Source organism: Trichoderma atroviride, chromosome 2 (genome assembly GCF_020647795.1).
Source record: "Trichoderma atroviride chromosome 2, complete sequence".
NCBI lineage: Eukaryota > Fungi > Ascomycota > Sordariomycetes > Hypocreales > Hypocreaceae > Trichoderma > Trichoderma atroviride.
The window spans coordinates 25,290-46,122 of record NC_089401.1 but is presented as its reverse complement, the minus strand read 5'-3'; the positions used below and the strand labels follow the sequence as shown (position 1 = coordinate 46,122).

Here is a 20,833-nt window from a genome sequence, read left to right as displayed (position 1 = left end):
CCCATACTTTGTGCTATGATGACCGGTGTTGCTGTTAAATAATGCCTTGGCTGTGAAAAGGGGGCGCATCCTTTGGCAAATCTGCGTTAATGTTTCAGCTTGGGCGTAATTCTTGAGAGTCAACGATTAGTACAAAATGGTTCCAGTAACTTAACAGATACACGATCATCTTGAGACGTTGTGGAGAGAGAGATAATTCTATCACTCCTTTCTCAACATGAACAGCAGTCACGATCCTAATCACGCGCTACGGAACCAGGCGGGTGCGTACTCAGAGGCTGTGAAAGCCTTTTCTGAGCGCTCACAGGATGATCACCTACTGTGCGGCATTCATTACCGTGATCTTGCTCTCTTGTTACACCCTTCATCGTTCCCAAATTTGCCATCCGATCCCACTCCAATAATAGCAGAACAAACAACCACAGCTGGCTATGTTACTGTTATCGACCTTCAGAAGGTAACATTACCTGATAAGCAACAATCGGAGGTCTCCAGCAGACGCGAGCTTTCCACCCCGAAAGAATTTTTGGACGGGCCACAAATCAATGCCGATCGATCACAGCTCATTTTCCTCAATGGCTACCCTTCGAGCGAATGGGTCACGACCCTAGGGGGCACATTCCGCATAGATCCTGAGTTCTGGCGGCGAAGCCAAAGCTTCCTGCATCATCAAAAATACCACGACCTTCCACCACTGCCCAGCTTCAGTCAGCGCACATTCCACTTGCGGGTCAGTACCATCTTTAATCGAGATGTCCCTATCACCCGAGAGCGCGTTGATAGTCTACGCGTGGATGGTTGGGAGGAAATCTGGAGCCATCATGCCAATCTCGAGCGCCGGAGGGCGGTGGGAGAATCAATCAGGAGACAGCTCCACGTATATAGTGAGAGCATATATTCTATTGAGCAGTACATATCTTGTACCCTAGTTACAAAGAGTGGCGGATGGGCTGGTACGTATTTTACCATCTTGATCTTTTTTCCCGCTACCATACGTTGCAAATATTTTCCCATGCTTGTTCTGATCTCTACGGTTTCGACCGTATCGCTTAATCGGCATCCCTCACCATCAGGATCGTCAGCGAGTGCTAACATATCTCAACGCGGAAAATAGCTGTAATATGGCTTGACATTGGGAAGTCAATCGCGGATTGCTTTCCGGACTGTTGTACGCCTATCATCCAGCCTACGGCCAAAGCTGCATTACACTTTTCTAATCAAAGCGTCAGTCATGGTCAAACTAGCAGCAGGGCAATATTTCTAGATCCCCATTATGCAACACAGAGCACTACTCAGAGCTCACGGCATCTCTCTTCACAGTATGGTCGAAGCCTAAAAGTAGCTCTCATGCGCGCCTCACCATTGTATGCTCTGGGCGATATATTCCGTCATAGCGCCTGCAGCTCCAACCAAATGGTGAATATGCTCAAGGGTCGTGTCGAAGATGCGCTCCGCGCATCATACCTTGATCGGCACGAAGGGTTGTCTCTAAGAGACTTGCGGTTCATAAAGAACGTACTCGATGAGCATTCAGCGTATCTAGAGGAGATTGTGTGTCTTCTTGAAAGTGGTGTTTCTGCATGGCTTAGCCCTCAACCATCTAACAACCTGTCCCAGCATGCGAGTCAAAGCATGAACATGGAAAGCAGTGCCACGAATAACAAAAAGGGTATAGGAAATAAGAAGCCGAGTGGTGCAATTGACGCCACGCAGAAAGAACTACTGGAGGACTACCGCTGCCTGCTGCGTCGTTCCCAGAGGCTAGCGGCTCGATGCAAAGATGGAACAGACATCATCATAAACGGCGCCGCGCTTCGCGAGTCACAAAGGGGAATCGAACAAGCTGAGGAGGTTAAGTTACTGACCAAACTAGTCTTCCTCTTCGCCCCGCTATCGTTTGTAACATCAATCTTTGGAATGAACTTTGTAAATTTGTCGGTGAAACAAGGCTTGGCGGCGTTGCTTACCATTGCTGTTTTCTTATTGATTGCTTTGCTTGTAGCACTCTCAAGGAGCGGTCGGAGGCATTTGGACACATTGCAATCCTTGTTATCATGGTAAAAGAACTTGTGCGGTTATTCGGTTAATTGAAACGCACACAGGTATAGATGAGATACTTTGTTTCTGGAGGCTTCCACCATACATACCTAGGTAGGCAAACCAAACTGCCAATAGCTGGGTACATGTACATACCTGTCTCTCCAACGTACCTAGGTACTACACTTACATGTCAAACGGTATCTGTTGGGCGTGCTGGAATGTCGCTCAAATCGGTTATTCTTAGTCCGTGCATTTGGAACTTACGTGGCAGTGTTACACTTCCCTCACACTGAGTAAATAGGAATCGGTGTAAACCTGTTCCTTGTCAACGGGAGGAGCGACTAGAGCCTCCGTACTTAGAATTTACAGTAGAGTACGAAATAAAACACTAATCTCAGGGGCAAGATGCTCAAAGATTAAAATATATAAGCAGAGGCCGATATGGAGCATCTTTGGTATTCGATGAAAATCGTGCGATTGCTGAGGAGGGCTCGGGTGAGGGGTAGGCGCATACTTACCAACCAACACACAGCACCAGGGCTTGGCAAGAAACACCCCACCCTATGCCTCTTGTCAACTTGATCGTTTCAATTTTCACCTTGCTCCGCCTAGTGTATTTCACACATCAACTTTCTAAAGAAATTGAACCTTCTCAATATATAATTCTCTACAAGGGCTCCTCGGAAATGGACTTACAAACGATATGGACCAGTGCTAAGGTAGATGGGCCAATCCTTCAGCGACTAGACCTCTTCCCTAGTACGACTTCTGCCCCAGTATATGGTAGAGAATCGCCAAACATGGAGTAAGCCACGTCCATATATGTGTAAATTCAACAGTGGCTGTAATAGCTGACAGATACTGAGTGTAATCATCGTTCCCGATTTCGAGTTAAGGAAAAAAAAGCAAAACCAGATGGCGTCGTTGCTTGAAGTTTTGCGCACTACTGTGCCTCGTGCGCGTGTGTTTCAGTTTTCCCAAATTTTTAGGCGTCAGACAGAGTCAGTTTGGCATTCCATTGTCGAGGCCGGCGACGAGCTAGTCAAGGCCTTGGAGGACACTTTGGATTATGTGGTGGGCATTATCCATGATCCTAAGCATCAACAAAGTGGCTCTGCACTAACTCTTGAAATGAGAATTTAGACAACAATCCGCCCCTTATTGTTTGTTTCATATGGGCTGGGTGGGCTCGTATTAAAAAAGGTATGTTGAACTGCAGGAATCATTAAAAGATCTTGGCCCTTAATCTCAAAAGAATATTCTCAAAACTATGAATCAAGTTTTTAAAAAAAGTCATAGGCGCTCCATACGATCGAGTTAAAGGACACTCCAACATCCACGATGATCCGTTTAGCGCAGCAAGGGATTGTGTTTCTGGGTGTACCTCAATTAACAGAACACCGCCGAGATTTATGGTCCAACTTAAATACCATTTTAGAGGTTTATGGACGGTTCAACAATTCGTATCTGGGCTCAAAACAGGACTTTCTTCCTCTAATGGCCGACGTATCAATGAAATTCTGGGGATTAGGTTCTAGAAGCAGGATCCTAACCGTGTATGAAAGCGAACCGACAAAGGTCAGAACCTTTCCACCTAAAAAGAAATTGGTAGGTAAGAAGATGTCGACGTGTCTATACTGTACAGCTCTAAATTGAAGTGTGTAGTTGTTAGGAATCGGTTTGGCCGTGCTCAACATGAGAGACGAAACCCCATTCTGCTCGCCAACAGACTTCCATGGGATATGCCAATTCTCTCACGGTCATGGTTTATATAATGAGATTTCAAGGTTAATACAGATATGTGCTTCTATTCACATCCAAGCGCAGCCCAATTCTGGTACAATCACAATGACAGGTATGGATTCTACTCATTGATTGAGAAATCACCCAACCTCATTCATATCTAACAATTGATTTGTTCAAAGTGCCAAACCAAATAGATATATTTGGTCGCTCGGGCTATTATTGGGCTAGCACAGAGTCATATACGGAGTCGGCAATTGGAGGTGAGTTGTTTATATCTTTTGGGTGCCCCGCTAGGACTTATGCCTTCTGTTTGCGCAATCCTTTTTTTTTTTTTTTTTTTTTTTTGCAACGAATAAGGAAATTCTTACTCAGATCTGTATAGAACCTACTCCATCTGGATCATATGATGCGACTGCTCAGGATTCAGGATCTTCCGAAAGTTGGGAACTCGTGGTTGCTGAGAAGAAAATTCCTAAAATGCCGTGCTATGTTCGGAAGGCCATTGACAAAAACCGCAATTTTGTGGGTCGATCAGACATCATTAGGGAGATTGATCAAGCGTTACTTCCTAATGACTCTAATCGTTCTTCTGGACCTCGTTCTTTTTCGATTTGCGGCTTTGGCGGCCTCGGTAAAACCCAGATCGCCACATACTATGCTTTTGCGCGGGAATCAGACTTTGACGCGATATTTTGGGTTCAGGCTGATGAACTGATGAAGCTAAACAAGAGCTTTGAGGATATTGCCAAAGCTCTTGATCTCGTCGAAGAAGGCGACCAAGGAAACAAAGCTATCAGTCGAGACAAAGTCCTGGAATGGTTTTGCGAGCCACGGAAAAGAGCAATGCGGGGAGCGGCAACACAAACCGATATCGATCCCGCATTGGCAAAGTGGCTCATTATATATGATAACGCTGATGATATTAGCATTATACGAGAATTTTGGCCTATTAGCTCCTGCGGCTCTATTCTTGTAACGTCTCGAGATCCCACAGCCAAATCGGACTTGGCAGATCAGGGAATTGATCTTCCGCCAATGTCAAGTGATGAGTGTGCGGCACTTTTACAGAGCCTGGTGGGTGAGACTCCGAGCGCAACACCTTCTCAAGCCGCTCTGTCCCTGGCAAATAGGATTGGGAATGTTCCTTTGGCTATCTCACAAATTGCGACCAGGATTCGTTGTAACGCAATGACTATCGAAGAATTTCTCAATCGACATGGCAACAACTCACTTTTAATAGAGCTCAACAAAGTACAAAACCTCCCACCCCAGGAGCAATACAGACATACTCTGGCTACTGTCTGGGGTTTCGAGAATTTTAGCCCGAAGGTACAGGGCTTGATTCATACAATGGTTTTCATGGATCCTGATAATATAGCCGAATTTATTCTACAGCAAGACTCTATGGATATGGGTAATATCCCGTACCCTCAGCCTGGAGACGAGTATCAAAGGGTATGGGAGGAGTTTTATAGGACGTCACTTGTCCAAAGAAAGAAGGAAACCAAATCTTTGAGTTGGCATCGAGAGGTTCAGGAGGTTGCAAAGAATAGAATGACTGATGATCAACAGCAGAAGTATTACGAACACACTATAGACATTCTATCTCGCGCCTGGCCTTACGCGGATGACCCATTCACCCGGGAAAACTTCAAGCAAAGTGCATGCGACGACATCTTATCGCACATTCAGAGCATTTTTAGGGTTTACAAATCGCCACTCACCAACTTTTACATATCTACTCCAAGTGCTAGAAAGCTCGTAAAGCTACTGCAGGAAGCTGGGTGGTTAGTTCTAAGCCCTCCGGGACATCGCAAGATCTTGATGGTCAAACTAACGGATATTAGGTATCTAGTGCAGAGTGCGCAATACGATCCGGTGCTACCAATGTTTGATCTTGCCCTGTCAATTTCTCAATCGTACGGAGATGCCATGAAAGATCTTTTCGCGGATACAACTTTCTCTCTCGCACGTTATGGCGAGGAAACCAATATGAATCCTCACAAAGTGTTCGAATATTGTGATATATACCATCGCTTGAGCAAAGAGTCAAACGATGGTTCAAGAGCGCGTGTTCAAAATCTTTCCACGTCTCATACCAGCTTGGCTCAAGCCTATCTTCTTTTAGACAATTATGATAAGGCTGCTGAGCATTGTAAAAAATGCATTGCTATAGAAGATGATTTTCCCGACCACAAGTCTGGTGCGTGGATGTCTCAGTTCGCACACATCTATCTGGCTTGGGCCGAGCATGGCATGGGAAACTATACGAAGGCTATTACACTTGCAAGCAAGGTGATTGAGTTCAGGATGCACACATTTGGGCCAGACGATACAGAGTCTATCAAGTAAGGCACCTTGGGTTACTTGGAAGTAGCGAGAGCTAATAATAATAGGCTGGGATTGGCACTTCATTGCCTTGGAAATGCACGGCAAAGTCTAGGGCTTCATCGAGAAAGCCAAGAGGCGTATAGAAAAGCGCTGGTAAATTTCAGGGCCTGTCTTGGCCCGAACTCTTTTCGTGTTGGACAAATGAAATTGAAGCTGGCAGAGCAGCTTGGTCATCACAAAGGATTTGGACAACTGGCAGAGTGAGTTGATGCTGTTTCCCACTTATAAAGTAGCCCTAAGCGTATCATCCAAAAGGTGTTATTAACAACTGACTGACTGTGTTTTTTCAGAAGCTTCTTTAATCAAGCCATCAGGATTTTTTCGGCAACGTCATACTATAGTCCAGAGCTAGCGAGAGCTTTGTATAAGAAGTACCAATTTCTTGTATCTCTAAACACAGGATCTCCGAATGTTACTACACCAGGCCCTGAAGATCTGATTTATAAAGAGGCAGCAGAGACTTACCATAGGCTTTGTCCCCAAGCTGACAAGACAACACCCCTAAACGGGCCGGATTTCGATTCGCTTGTAAGATTTTGGTCACGATGAACATGTATTATTTAGGAAGAACTTAGTAGCTAGTCCGTTATACATGAAGAATGATTTGGAAAATATTAACGAAGCATCGTGCTGATTCTTTTGTATGCTATTTGCTGATAAGTGGCTCTGTGTACCTCTGGAGAGCGAGCGGATTGCTTTCGTAAGAGCTGCGGGAGATACGCCAAGACAAGAAATACCAAGCTTTTAGCCCAATGGCACAGAGCTTAATGTCGAATAGAGTATATTAAGCCTAGCTATTGTTAATTTTAATAGTAGGAAGAGGAAATAGAATTGGCTGTCTGACTCAACCGTCATGTCTTAAGAAACCATGTTTAGAATCTGTTTTTGGACCGCGGAGTCTTTCTCTGAGCATCATATAGCATTTTCAGTCAGGTTTCAATAACTACAATTTTCGGTCAATAGTCTCTACCAATCTACCCTTTCTATATCCTATTCCTGTATTTTGGACTGCATGATACTGACTATGGTCACCCAACAGTCCTAGATATCAGACCCTTTGGATTCTCCCAAGCTAGCATTACAATTACTCAAGAAGCAAAGGGCGGCAATTGACAATGCGTTCATGCCGGTCTCCAATGTAGGATGGATCAGTGGTGCGTTAACAGGGGAATGTTCGATGGGAATCTCGTCAAGGAAGCGATCTGTCTGATGCGCTCTGTCAAGTTGGCCAGGTTCTACACGCCCAAGGAACCAAAAAAGATATGGGGCTTTGACTGCACTGGCTAGAATCGAGAAATCTTCGCAAGGATGACTAGGCACATCTTCTAGCACATTATCCACCCCGAAGAATTCCTTGAATACAGCGCCAACTTTCTCTGTCAATTGCTGATTGTTACTCGTCGAAGGAGCTCGGATACTTGATGTAATTTCTGGCTTTTTCTTGGCTCCGGACAGCGTGGCTTCCTCGTTCACAATATCCTTGATGCCATCTAGCAATTCAACTCGCAAATCGGGGTCGTATGTCTTGACATCCAGCACAATATCAGCATGCTCAATCCATGGCAGGCCAGGCTGCCCAGCATGAATTTGTTCCGGAAAAATCGATACGTAGCCCTTTTCGTGAAGGTCACGTTCAAGGTCCTGAAAACGAAGTATTATCTTGCTGGCCACGCCGATAATATCAACAGTCACTTGAGGGTTGGCAGTGTGTCCCTCGCTGGCAAAAATCCGGATACAAACTGTGTCAGCTGATACAAGCACAGGCCCGGCTCTGAGACTGACTGCGCCGCTGTGGATTGGTAGTAAATGCTGCGCCATGACAACGTCGGGGGTAGGAATCTTGTCATAGAGACCGTCATCAACCATGGCCTGGGCCCCACCGGTGTGTTCTTCGTTGGGCTGAAACAACAGAACAAGGGTCCCCGACCACTCAGCTCGTGCGCTGACAAGTAATTTAGCAGCTGCCATAAGACATGCCATGTGCATATCGTGTCCGCACGCATGCATTACAGGCTTCTCTCGACCCCACCTATCCGCCATATGCTTTTTGCTCGAATAGGGAACTCCTGTTTGCTCTTCTATGGGTAAGGCATCGAGCTCCGCTCTCAATATCACAACTTTTCCCGGGCCATTGTTTAGGATGCCAACGACACCGTATCCGCCAATGGTATCGTGAACGTGGATATCCAGGCTGAGATGACGCAGATAATCTGCGATAACGGAGGATGTTCTGGCTTCGAAGCAGGATAGTTCAGGGTATTGATGAATATCTTTATACAGCAAGTCGAACGGAGCTAGGTCCGGCGCAAAGCAGTGTATAATATCTGCAACGGTCATGGGGAGATAGTGTTCTATAAGTCGTCAGATCTTACTCGCCCGTCAATGAAATAATCGTCACGAAAAATGCGACACACCAGAGTAGGAAAGGAAAATAGAGGTTTGCTGAGAGCCACCGATAATCCCCATAAAAAATGAGGCTGATGCTATAAAGTGGCTCAGCCGCAATGACATGGACATACTTTTTGAAATCATTTCTTTCCTTCAGTGTGCTTCAAACACTCCAAAGTTGATACTGAATGCCAACTGGCAACGTTTGCACTTTAACAATACCTCTTAAACTTGAGCGTTGGGATTTTGGGCGGGCGGCAAATTATTAGTGCATCGGTGGGGAGTACTATTTAAGCTGAAGATCGAGATTGTAGGGAATAAAGAATGGGTACAGGTATCAAACCCGATAGGCAGTTTATCTCACAGAATAACCTTGGAAATATTAGCTGGTGGGCTTCTCTTTTCTACATGTTTAACTGTAGCAAGCTACTAGCCAGCTGCACTTCTTTGTACGTAATAGAGTACTGCCGATTAGATTGTAACAAACGTCGGCCTCGAATTTGGCAAGAGAATACGGTATTGGATGTTTCGAATTGTCGGGAAAGACTGTGTTCGCTTACCACAATTTCTTTTGACAGTGTCATTAGAAGATATTGATCCTGTATGCTCAAAGAGCGGCACAAGTCCACGCGAGAATTATGGAAAGGAACGGGAGCCAGCAAGGGAACAGCCAGAAATTTGGGGGCATGCTGGACTCCCCGAAAATCAACAGCCAGGAGGCCTCAGAGCCTCAAAGCGGGGGTTTCGAATTTGTGACCTACGACTGGCCCACTGGCCCTATGTTTAATTGGATGTTTTACGGAATGTGGTTGCACAAACGGTTGTGATTGTGCAACGAGGCATTATCACCGGTTGAAATGCTGTTAGATTATGCAGATAATGCGTATTTGTCACATCATCGGAGGCAAAGAAGTCCGGCCACTGTTACACATGTACATAATAAATCACTCTTCTCAGATTATTTTTTACTTCTAACTCATGCCCTTAAGCTTTGAGAATTAGAGGCAATTATCTTCTACTTCTACTTCTCTCGATCTTACAAAAACTCTGAAAATCTACAATACTACTTGGAATCGACCATGGCGTCTCCTGCTCCTTCTACAGAGACTCTCATGTCTGACCTTTCTGAGAACACAAGGATCCTGTGCCCGACAGTCTTAACCAAGGACCCTAAAGGGCGAGTTCAGCCGTGGAAGAACATTGTCCCTGAAAGTTACTGGGCTAAGCCGCATACTTCTGAGAAATTCGGAAATGAAGAGACTCAGTCATACATCCGACTCTTCCAGGAGATTGACTCCATCAGTCGCTAGTTGTATCAACTTCTTGTGAGTTTAACGCTAAGTGAGGAAAAATACAATTAACAAATGCTAACAGAAGAGGTAGTTAGGATTCCAAGATTTTATATAATAATATAGCCTTGGCAATTGATTCAACTAGATACTCGCTTATAATACAACAAACAGCTAAACTAGTTCCGATAGTTGAGTCTAGGGAATATATTTAATAAATAGAATTCCTTGTATTTAGAAAGAGTGAGAGGTATAGCGACAACACCACGTCGAGAGTGACTGTCATGTAGAGCCATTGATTAGATGCCTTGGGTGATACCTCAACTAGGGATGTAAATGTGTATAAGTTATATTTAAATGTTCCAATTTTATTTAAAAACAAATATAAAATTATGCCAAGCGATCCTGCTGTTTTATCAACCTTTTTTTGATATTTCGGTAAAAGCCATAACACGAACTTCAATACTTTCGCGGGGGTTTTCAAGAAAATCTTGTCCGAAGTAAGAGGCTGCACCATGGGGTGGGAATTCTGTTCAGCTAAAAAAGGGGAGTGAGAAACTTTTTCCACGGTATAGGACGTGAGAACCTGACCAGCGGCTTCGGATCCGTTTTTCTCCTCCCAGCTAGTAAAGATAGCAACATCCTCGGGGCCTTGGTCGGACATGTAGAACCACTTGTGGTATGGTTTGTATTTCAGATAGAAATTCCGTTCCACTTTATCTGGCAATACCTTTTCGACTTCGAGTAGATCGTCCTGAAGAACTGTACGTCGATCTGAAATAACAAGCGGTGCGTTTTTGACTGTATTCAGAGGCCGCCACGAGCTAGAGAGTGTTGGTATGTGAGAATCCATGCTTTAGCGAATTTAATAGGTAAGGAAGTTTTACTTGACAATTTTGGCCTTCCACTGACCGCTTTTCACAGCTTGAAATTCTTCCGGGAGAAGATGCATTTGCAGTCTTTCTAGTCCCCCTTGATGGGAAAAATCTTATGGCTCACTGTCAGTCAGTTTCTGCGCCATACTCTGGGCTCGTTTTACCACAGTGTATGTCCAATCCTGGAGCCAAGGCTTGAAGACGAATGTCATAAGTGTCATCTCGAATTGGAAGGATGCTTGGTGGTGCGCCGCTACGGCGAAACTGGCCGATAGAATTTATGTTATTATATTTTGACATCAAGACCGTTACAGGTGATCAACTTACACGCCAGTCACAGCAGAGAACTTTATCTGCCCCCAACTCATTTTTAATCAAATCGAGGGTCTCTTCCAAATATGCGAGGACGACGGGTTGGCTATTGACCGAGCTCCCAGCACGCTCAAAATGCTCAGCAGTAAGTGAACAGTTCGATTTATGGCGGACGAACTTGAAGCCTGTCGTGTCTAGAGAGAGGACCTCTGATGTCGTACGTACATCTTGGATATCAATACTGTTGACGGTCATATATTGACAGTTTGTTATGCGGGACGATGTGCTATCAGGAAAGCCAAATAGCTCGTAAGGTACTTCAGATTTGAAGATGTCCAAAGGCTTTACAAAGCTTAGGGTCATCAGCATCTTGAATTAGATTGATAGAATGTTGCTTGAAAGGGGTAAAGTTGTATAGGAACCTCAGTTTCTTTTCCTTTCTTGCATTATTTTAGGTCAAATTAAGTCCTCTGTGATTGTGGGGGAGTCACATATATAAAGATGTAAGAAAATGTATCTGAGACTTACAACCCCTCAGATGCTTGTGTACGTTGTAGGCAGCTGATAAGGATGCACCTCCATCGAGTCCAACACGTTAGCATTGGATATTTGCTAATAGCCTAAGCATGCTCGTATGTTGGTCAACGTGCATATGCGGCCTTATTGGAGCAATTGCCACACCAAAATGCAACTGCATGCATGAAATGAGTAATACGAAGCAGGATCGTTTACATATCACGCAGGTAGTTTCGTTTGTAGATACGGATTGATGGATCACAAGACAGCTCAAAACCAAGATACACGTCATTTGTATTACCGCACCAGTTGCGGGGTAGGTGTTAGCTATAGAGGGATTCATACAGTATACGAACAACTGTATACAATAACTGCACCCACGCGCCCGAATTTCCTTGGTAATACAAGCATATTTGTCAAGATGGAGATGTTATGTTGATAAGGCTTTTATAGCATAATATTATCTAAAAGCAGAAAATTTATTCTTAAATTCTACTAACAGACAAAAGAAATTTTAGTAGTTTACTAAGTTATACCTGAATAACAAGTATAAACATGTAAATTTAACAAACTATCAATTATAATATGGAATTAGCGTTAAGTAGCACTAAATAATAAACAACCAGCTCTCCTACTGTTCATTAATTGCTTATATATGTCTTAGTATACTTAACATTTTCTAGTACTATATTGCAGTCAACTAGTACCTATGTTATAGCTAGATACTATGTCCATATGTATATAGTCCTTGGGAGACTTTCAGAAGATTTGTAACATTATTGTCCTGGATTCTATTGATGGTCTAAGAACCACGAGCGTTATTTCAACAGGTGGTACGTGATACTACCATTGTTTGAATCTCACTTCGTGGATGTTGGATTTGGACCGAGATACTGAAGATTTAGCTTTACAATCTGGTTTCATGCAGCGCAAAGAATAATTCAATATCGGTTAAGAAACACTCATTACATTAGGTCAATAGGGTTATTAATACATATGACTATTTTGGGCATATCTCGAAATGTTACAAAATACAACAAATGGTCGAATTTTAGTCAAATGCATGCAGAGGTATACTTTGTTATTGATCCTATAACATGTTCTCAGAATGCATACGTGGTTCTAGAATATCTCCACTGCCAAACAAATCATCCAACTGTGAGCTATGCCATATTTCGGAGAAAATGGCATCCATTGGCAAATCAATTTTAAAATCAGGATGAAGAAGATCATCAAAGCTCGCATCATTAGCCTTGCCAGTGATGTCGAAGGAGAAATTCCCTTCATGCGCGATGATACTGTCCTGTTGAATGGAATCTGTTGTATTGCTCTGCCCACTTTCTTCCAAAGTTGTACACAATGAAGAGCTATCGTTGTTCAAGCTATAAACCGCATGCTGAGGGCCTATTAGCTCTGTATCCCTGTTGAAGGAGGTTATACTTACGGCATTTGGGGTGGGCTCCTCTTCCACTGAGTGGCGGGCTGCACTAGGCTGAAAAGTGAGAGTCGGCTGCGAGACAACATACCGTCTCATGTTGTCAAGACTTCTTTGTAGTTTTTTCAAGTTCTGTAACAGTACAGGTGAGGTACTCCAGTATTGCTCGTGTTGGATCAATGTCAAACACAGCAACTCAAAGTTGGATTGCGCCAAGACTTTCTCACAATTTGTTTTCGCAAATGCTCCCTGCACAAGCTGTATCGCAGCCACAATCCAAAATGTGTTTACTAAAAGAGGGTGTCTATAGCGAATGTGATCTATCGATGCATTGCGGACGATGCCAACCACATTTTCTGCAGCGAGAAGATATCTCGACCATACCGAGTTAGAATATGAGTTGGCTTCGTCTAGTGTTGGAGAGGTTTTGTTGCCGAATATGCCGATGCCATCCCTGCTCTCAGCACCCCGGCGGCTGTGATGAAAGCAATCTTTGTGAAGGATCATTATCTTAGCAAGATGGATCATGGCATGAATAGTTTGTTTCTCGCTCTCTTTTCTGTGCGTATCTGGTTTGTTCTGACCCAGTGAGGGCGAATGCAGGCGCTCTGGACGAAAGCGAAGCTGTTGAGGTAATGACATGTCAAAGCAAGAGACGCAGTTGTCAAGCACAGCGAGTTTTGACGCCTGACTTGTTCTCTGCTTTGAGGTTGAATGACGTCTCGCATAATATGGCAAATCATCCTCGCCGGACGGTTCCACAGGAACCGATGGGTTGGTTAAGTAGTGCGCGTCGTTCAAAAAAGAATTTATGACTATGAACCAAGCTCTACCACTTTCGTTGTCGCTTTTTTTCAGTGCCTTCCATCGAAGGACTGGATCTGGCTCGAAGAAGCAGCTGGCGCTTTTTTCTCCATTGAACCAGCATGTGTCACCAACAGGCAGAAGCGTAGCGTGCTGATTTAGGTCCATGCCGAGTGGACTTCTGCGTATAAAGGATGCAAAAACCTCGAGCTCCCAAAGAGTCCACCACACTCTTCGTCTTTCTTCTTTAGCAATCCATACGTTTACCGAATCCGAATCAGTGCTTGTCGGAGATAACCTCAGAGGTAGATCAACGAGGTGAAGTCGAAGTTCGTATGCAATTCTAATTGCGGCTCCTAGCGATCTCCATGCGATTCCGCGAACACCGCTGACCAGTTCATAGTATGTCGTTATTATAAAAGTCTGAAGGAGCACTAATGGTGGTGGTTTGTCGCCGCAATTTTGCAACTGTGTATGCACTAACGTTGATGCAATCTTGTAGAATTTGGATGGATCCAGTACGCTCTTTCGGACATTGCTTTTGTCGTTGTATAAATGCCTGGCGGACAACGAGAACATAGAAGCAAGCAAAGCAGTGGACTGTTCGGGGCTAAGTTCGTTATAGAGGCGATGTTGGAAAGTTGGTCGATGAAATAGCGCAATTGAGGGGAGGTCGGAGAAATACAAGTCCAATCTGTAATGGACACTTATCAGCGTGTTATTATTGATGTGATCTATTTAGACTTAGACCTCACAGCTGAGGAAGCTCATCTTCATATATTTCCAGTGCAGCGCAAATCTGCTTAGCAATATTTTGACGTGTTGCTTCTCGTACAGTCGGAATAAAAGGTGCCTCGGCCGACGAAGAACTCTCACGGCTTTCCTCGATCTCGTTGTTATAAGTTTGCTCCTCGTGAAAATGATGTAGTATCCAGCTTGATAGACTACTCGGGTTTGCCCTGTGTGCTGGGAGGCCGTGTAGAGGTACATCTCGTGCGTTCGAACATTCCCCCGCAGAACGGTCTGACCGTCTTTTGGGCGGCTGTGGGATAAGTATATCCGTTTGATTCTGTCGACGACAAGAAGGCTTGGCCTTACGCTTTTGAACGCTCCCTGCACCAACGAATGTGAGCACGCCTGTACATGTGCTGCCTGGACAGGTAAATGTTACCAAGTTTCGGGCCGGGCTTCTGGGCTGTCAATGGATAACGGCAAGTTTGCTTGTTTCGAAGACAAATCTCACAAGAAGGGGTGTTTTTATCGCCAGTGGTGCCACAACGCCAAACCATTGGTCAATGATTCTTAATTGCTTAGTGGTAAGAGTCGCTCCATACCATTTGACTTTTCTCCTATAATTAAGTTAGAATTGACATTCTCAAGCAACTATTTTGGAGACGTCTATTACGAATCCACGTTGGAACTACCTGTCAGCGGTAGAGAAGAAGGCTAACTTTTTGCACTGGTAACACGCCCATGGCGAGATGCTTGTACCCTGCGATTGTCCCCTGCCTTCGGGGCAAAGCGGCGCAACCGTAGCGCCTCTCTCTGCGCTCATTCTGAATGGTGGCAAGCACGTTTAGTCTCTTTAAACACCATGGTTGTTCAGGATATAGGCAGGAGTATTGGAGAGCACGAGATCTTTGCAATGGAAATACGTCGCTTGGCGACTTCGTGTCAAACCTTCAGGCAATGGCCGAGATAAATTCTCCACCAGCTGCTATCGAACGTCTCATGTGTCAAATCTTGAATCACGTGCCTATAAAGCCAGCATAAAATCACACCGAAATTCGACCGACCTCATTAGATATACCGAGGTTGCTGCGCCATCCAGGACTCACTGGCGTTCTCTTGACTCGTATGACAAAATATCATCAAAGGGACTTGTGGTTGAACTATTCATAGCAATAAAAATTAATACGATTCGAGTCTCCAAAGGGTAATAAACGTCTTGGGCAGTTACCAAAAGTGAAAAACCAACCGAAAAGAAATACCGACTGGCTTATTAGAACATGTAGCAGTGAAACAGTCCATACACATGATGTCTAGGATTAGATTGATGAAAACAATTCTGTGGACGGTTTTCTTGTTTTCTCAGTTGTGTGTTAGACACAGCAAGCTCATTTACAACTAAGTTACATACATTCTCGAAGGAAACTGTACGCCCTATTGCAAAGCAAATGCAAGACGTGCAGTTGATGGTAATCTAAACTATAGGGCGCGATGCTAAATCGACATGTTTTCCTTCAAGAAACCTTCCAGCGACGTTAGGTGCAGTGAAGAGTACTGCTTACTGTCCAATTGCTTCATATAGCACCTGCCGTTTAGCTGATACAGTTGGTAGAAATATCCCATCCAAGTCTCAAATCTTTTGAGGCCCATTTTGAGCACTGCATCGTTAGCTGCGATGCTTAGATCTTCAACACTTCCCATGTAATCGAGCTGCACCGGTACCCCTCGAGCGTCCTGGTAGATGTCGGCGATTTCCTTGATGCTGTGCTCAAAGCTGCAGATATAATATGACCCGCCCTTCTTTGTCGAGTCCACAATAAGCTCTGCAGTGAAATTCGCGCAGTCTTGTTCGGTGGTAAACTGCCACTTCTCTTCACCAGTTCCCCACACTTCTGCTCTCTTGAGAGACGCCTCAGGATCCCATACTCCATGGTTCGAAGGCGCAAACCTCCCGTGTCCAGGAACGGAGAAGAAAACTTCTGCCAGTGTACCTGTGAATATGTACAGAACGTCTACATTGGACGATAGCGCAAGCTGTCTCTGTAGCGCAAGGAATATATCGTAGTATGGCATGTCGCCCCAACGTAATTGAGACCAGTCAAGGTTCCACGTAGATGGTATGAATCGCTGGAATATATACGTGTTAGATATTGAAAGCAGAAGATAAAGACGGGGTAACTTACTCTAACCCCCTCCTCTTCCATAATACGAACAAGAAGAAGCTCTCCTTCCAACGCCAAAGCTGGGATAGGACTGTATGCACAAACTACAGCATCCACACCCTTTACTGCTTTTCGAATGCTTTGGACATCATACCAAGACGTGATTTCAAGAAAACTTTCAAGCTTTCCTAAAACGTTGCTCGGAAGGGTTGATATCGATCTAGAAGCTCCACGGACAACGTGACCTCGCTGTATAAGGGCATCGGCAAGCTTGAGGCCGATGTTGCCTGTGATTCCAACAATAAGAACAAACATGGTAATTATAAACGAGTGAGCTTTAGTTACCAGGAGTCTTTTTGCACCTAATACAAGGAAAACAAAAAAGATTGTAATTCAGAGAGAAAGCAAGAAGAGAATTATTCCGAAGTACTATATCCCCTTTTATATATAAGTGCTTTGGGGTGATTTCGATAAGATGTTAATGTAGCACTTGGAAAGATTTCGGTTGAAATTGTTTAATAATCGGGAAGATTTCGGTCGAATATTGGTTAAGATCTCGGCCAGATGTTGGGTGATAATCGGGGAAATTTTGGTTGCATTATTATAACATAATCTCAATTTGTATTGTCACAGAGGGTTTGGTAGAATAATGCAAGTACCTACCTAGTCTTAGTATTCCAAAATACTCTCTTCTATTATCTAGGAGCAACAGGAACATAAACATAGTGTTGATCTGAACATAATCTATCACAGTAAATTAATTAGGACGTAGTAAAAGATAGCCGGGACCTAAAAAGGTACACAAGGGTCCCTTGCTTTTACATGTAATCGGGAGATACTTCTTCCAGGACCCTAATTTGGAATCATCCAAGTTGCATCAAGTCCTAAATGCACGCAAAGTACCCATTTAGAGAGGAATAGTATTTGACTACTGAGTCAGCGAATAGACTAATGTTTAGTATGTATGGCGAATGCGGAAAGCGATATCCAATCTACCAGTGGTTAAACTGAAGAGGCGAGGTTTACTAATTATTGCCATAAATACTCTAAAGATTGCCAGGTTCGGTTGATTCCACCGTCGCAACATTGTAGTCTGTGTCGGCATACGTCAGACAGTTAGTTTAGCACGAAGAATAATGTTCTATAAGAGACAGCATCACATCCACCTATTGCTGCAAAAATTAAGAGCGTTTGAACCTACACGTTTCCGTTCACCATTTGGCAACTCTAAGTCATTTGCTTCAATGTCGAATCTCATGTCTCGACCGACTCCTAAATATCACCCTATAGCAACCGCCTATGCACAGGAGCTAGTGAGGAACCATCAAGCTGCGACAAATATCGTTTTATGGTCCGGATGGTTCTGTCCCTTCAGTCAACGTACTTGGATTGCCCTCGAAGAGATGGGACTGCCCTATCAGTACAAGGAGGTTAACCCATATCTCAAAGAGGAAGCTTTCCTCGGTATGTTAGAGAAATCTTCTTGCGGCGTCATCATGAAGTACTAACACATGGACAGCTGTGAGTCCGAAGGGTCTGACACCAGGCCTGAAAGTTGCAGATAAGGCATTGCACGACTCAAGCATCATTAATGAGTTCCTTGTGGAATCTTTCGAGAGTCACGGCGCTTCCCTTCTACCGAAAGACCCATACCTACGTGCACAAGCACGCCTTGCTATCGACTTCATTAACAAATCAGTGGTGCCTGCTTATTTTAGACTACTGCAAGCTCAGCCTGACAATCCCACAACGCAAGCCGAAGCACGTCGCGAGTTTACCGTAGCGTTGGGAATCATATCACAACAGCGGAAAGGAAAGTTCTTCTTCGGTGAGAATATCAGCTTAGTCGATATTGCAATCGCCCCTTGGGCTGTTCGAGACTTCATAGCTGCAGACTACCGAGGCTTTCAAAGAGATCAAGTTCCTAGTTGGGGAGAATGGGCAAAGGTATTGGAGCAGCACCCGACGGTGCAAAAAACTTCGAGTGTATGTTATTGATCTTTAATGGATACTACCAGAAGGCTTCTGACTTCAACCAGGATGCTTCTCAATATGTTCAATTTAATGGCACGTTCCTCAAAAACGAAGCGCATAGCTCGGTTGGTCGAGCGGCACAGTCCGGCCAAGCCATCCCCTGAGGTGGCAGCAGCATCGGCAACAGCGACAAGACCTCTCTTTTGAGATTTATTTTGCTTGGATGGTTATGAGGAGAGATATTTTGTGTTTGCTTATAGACGTCATGGCTATCTGTTCATGTTCGAGACGAAGAAGAGCGGACAGAGGAGCTGATTGGCTTTTTTACTAAATTGCGTATGAGGCCGATAAGATCAAACGACATGATAAAATGTAAATACAATCTACCTACTGACTATTGTACCTTATATTCAAGTGATACCAAATGAGCATAGAACACAGGGTGGCGGTATACTGGTAGGCATTTGATGCATACGGCGCAAGCTGACTAAGGATTCGGCCGAAAGCCCATTGTGAAGAAGTTTTGTTGGCGCCCACGAGTCATGCGACTTATTGACCCGTTGCTTAGCTACCGTGTACTTGTCGAGGAGGGTGTAAATTGACAGGCGCTAAGCGAAGGCATGACGCAAATGCTATTTGATTCCAAACCCCAGGCTGCATTAATCGCGTTATGGAAAGTTAATATCGATGATGCGAGCTAGGCCCTAGCATTGCAACTTTTCTTAAAATAGCAGCCCTATAGAATGGTGACGTTAGACGATTTTCGACACTGGTAGGCCTATGTCAATGATTGAGTGAATCGAGCCTGCCCTCTTTACCTACTATACTATAAACATAGCGGCACTAAACTCAGGTTTTTAATCACTGCAGCGGTTGTTCAGTCTCTCCAATCTCTTTAGTGTTTAGATATCCGCGAACAGGCCCCACACAAATTACAATTGCGTGAGTGGCAGCCCTTCCCGCTTCAGAGAATGCTTAAAGTCTTGCCAATATTGCGAAACATTACCACGTCTGTCTCATTTCACGCAACCCAGTCTCTCTTGCTTGCTGCAAGTTTCTGTCAAGTTCAGCGCAACAGTACTGGCTTCGATTCGCTTTGGTCACCTAAGACTTCTTTACCAAACCACTCAAGACTATATCGCCCATCGTCATTACGTACCCAGCGTCGGAACATACTCATCATGTCCGAGAGTAACGGAAGTACGCGGCTAGCTTATATTCTGGGTGTGCCCCTAACAGATAACTGCGAACGGCAATGGCCACAAATGAACGAGGTAGTAAAGAGTCGTGAGCTTATCGCAGCGGTTGAGGGTAACTTCCCTGAGCTTACGCTCGAGGTTGGCCGGCGTCTATATTTGAACGATGATGTTGTTGTTGTCGAATGGTCTTGCAACTATGGTGATGGTCGCATGTTCCGTAACGTCACTATTGGTGAGCTGCGTAATGGGGAAGCCTATCGGGTCACCGACTATTGGGGGGAGCCAACAACTACTCCAACCTGGCGCAAGGAACGCACAGCTCGACTCGATATGCCCCCCAATGGTATCTGGAAGGATGCCAATAATGTCAAGCATCACTAGAGCTTATACAATATACTCAGTTTAAACCCTCTTCCAAAAAATACAAGGCATTTGAAGATTTTAGTTTATCAGCCTGCTATGTGATATTATCTGAGATACAAGGCCATCTTTCCAGGCATTATTTGTAGGAGCTTCTTTATTTAAAAATATGCAGTGTTTCACTCAAAGGCAATTTCTCTGGAATATTTTCCGGATGTGGCTGTGCCTCTTCACCAAATGTCATGGTTGCCTTCAACCCAACACGAAATCATTTGGAATATGGGCGAATTCTTTGATGTAGGCGTCAAGGGTCCAAATGCCGTTCATGTGCGGTAAATTTGCGCCAAACCCTTCAATCTCTAAGGCCGTCCAGATCAGAATTTGGCACATGCCGATGCCGTGTCCTGACCATTCGGGGATCATGTGCAGCCGTTCTTGTGATTATTCCTCACCTCTCTTATGCTATCTTTAGAATTCCAGAATAGAATATAATTTCCGTTCAACTAATATCCCGCAACGTAACTCGAGTATCAGCTTTGCAAAGTGAAGACATGCTCAGCCATAAGCATTCCCAAAACCCTGAATCCGTGGACCCATTACTTCCAGAGGTCTT

At 44.4% G+C, this 20,833-nt stretch overlaps 8 protein-coding genes across 8 annotated transcripts; 5 read left to right on the top strand and 3 right to left on the bottom strand.

Annotated features, from left to right (window-relative positions):
- Positions 1-217: 217 nt before the first annotated feature.
- On the top strand, positions 218-2,087 carry TrAtP1_002662 (uncharacterized protein; the record flags this gene model as incomplete). Its single annotated transcript, XM_066111561.1, has 3 exons — positions 218-953; positions 1,115-1,895; positions 2,003-2,087. 3 exons carry the CDS (start codon positions 218-220, stop codon positions 2,085-2,087), a joined length of 1,602 nt encoding a protein of 533 aa, XP_065967637.1.
- A 572-nt stretch (positions 2,088-2,659) lies between these two features.
- Positions 2,660-6,748, top strand: TrAtP1_002661 (uncharacterized protein). Its single transcript, XM_066111560.1, has 10 exons — positions 2,660-2,845; positions 2,907-3,114; positions 3,184-3,243; positions 3,340-3,648; positions 3,706-3,895; positions 3,966-4,046; positions 4,169-5,573; positions 5,634-6,134; positions 6,183-6,377; positions 6,468-6,748. The coding sequence occupies exons 1-10, from the start codon at positions 2,727-2,729 to the stop codon at positions 6,724-6,726; spliced, it is 3,327 nt and encodes a 1,108-aa protein (XP_065967636.1). The 5' UTR covers positions 2,660-2,726; the 3' UTR covers positions 6,727-6,748.
- A 470-nt stretch (positions 6,749-7,218) lies between these two features.
- Positions 7,219-8,514, bottom strand: TrAtP1_002660 (uncharacterized protein; the record flags this gene model as incomplete). The annotated part of the gene is made up of 1 exon (XM_066111559.1): positions 7,219-8,514. One exon carries the CDS (start codon positions 8,512-8,514, stop codon positions 7,219-7,221), a length of 1,296 nt encoding a protein of 431 aa, XP_065967635.1.
- A 1,043-nt stretch (positions 8,515-9,557) lies between these two features.
- Positions 9,558-10,087, top strand: TrAtP1_002659 (uncharacterized protein). Its single transcript, XM_066111558.1, has 2 exons — positions 9,558-9,890; positions 9,949-10,087. The coding sequence occupies exon 1, from the start codon at positions 9,645-9,647 to the stop codon at positions 9,873-9,875; it is 231 nt and encodes a 76-aa protein (XP_065967634.1). The 5' UTR covers positions 9,558-9,644; the 3' UTR covers positions 9,876-9,890; positions 9,949-10,087.
- Positions 10,088-12,623: 2,536 nt separating this feature from the next.
- TrAtP1_002658 (uncharacterized protein) lies at positions 12,624-13,562 on the bottom strand. Its single transcript, XM_066111557.1, has 2 exons — positions 13,002-13,562; positions 12,624-12,953 (listed from the first exon to the last, which is right to left on the bottom strand). The coding sequence occupies exons 1-2, from the start codon at positions 13,518-13,520 to the stop codon at positions 12,648-12,650; spliced, it is 825 nt and encodes a 274-aa protein (XP_065967633.1). The 5' UTR covers positions 13,521-13,562; the 3' UTR covers positions 12,624-12,647.
- Positions 13,563-16,019: 2,457 nt separating this feature from the next.
- TrAtP1_002657 (uncharacterized protein) lies at positions 16,020-17,002 on the bottom strand (the record flags this gene model as incomplete). Its single annotated transcript, XM_014093761.2, has 2 exons — positions 16,020-16,652; positions 16,709-17,002. The coding sequence occupies 2 exons, from the start codon at positions 17,000-17,002 to the stop codon at positions 16,020-16,022; spliced, it is 927 nt and encodes a 308-aa protein (XP_013949236.2).
- Positions 17,003-17,943: 941 nt separating this feature from the next.
- Positions 17,944-18,825, top strand: TrAtP1_002656 (uncharacterized protein; the record flags this gene model as incomplete). The annotated part of the gene is made up of 3 exons (XM_014093760.2): positions 17,944-18,151; positions 18,207-18,673; positions 18,727-18,825. The coding sequence occupies 3 exons, from the start codon at positions 17,944-17,946 to the stop codon at positions 18,823-18,825; spliced, it is 774 nt and encodes a 257-aa protein (XP_013949235.2).
- Positions 18,826-19,632: 807 nt separating this feature from the next.
- Positions 19,633-20,241, top strand: TrAtP1_002655 (uncharacterized protein; the record flags this gene model as incomplete). The annotated part of the gene is made up of 1 exon (XM_014093759.2): positions 19,633-20,241. The coding sequence occupies one exon, from the start codon at positions 19,633-19,635 to the stop codon at positions 20,239-20,241; it is 609 nt and encodes a 202-aa protein (XP_013949234.2).
- Between the last annotated feature and the right edge of the window lie 592 nt (positions 20,242-20,833).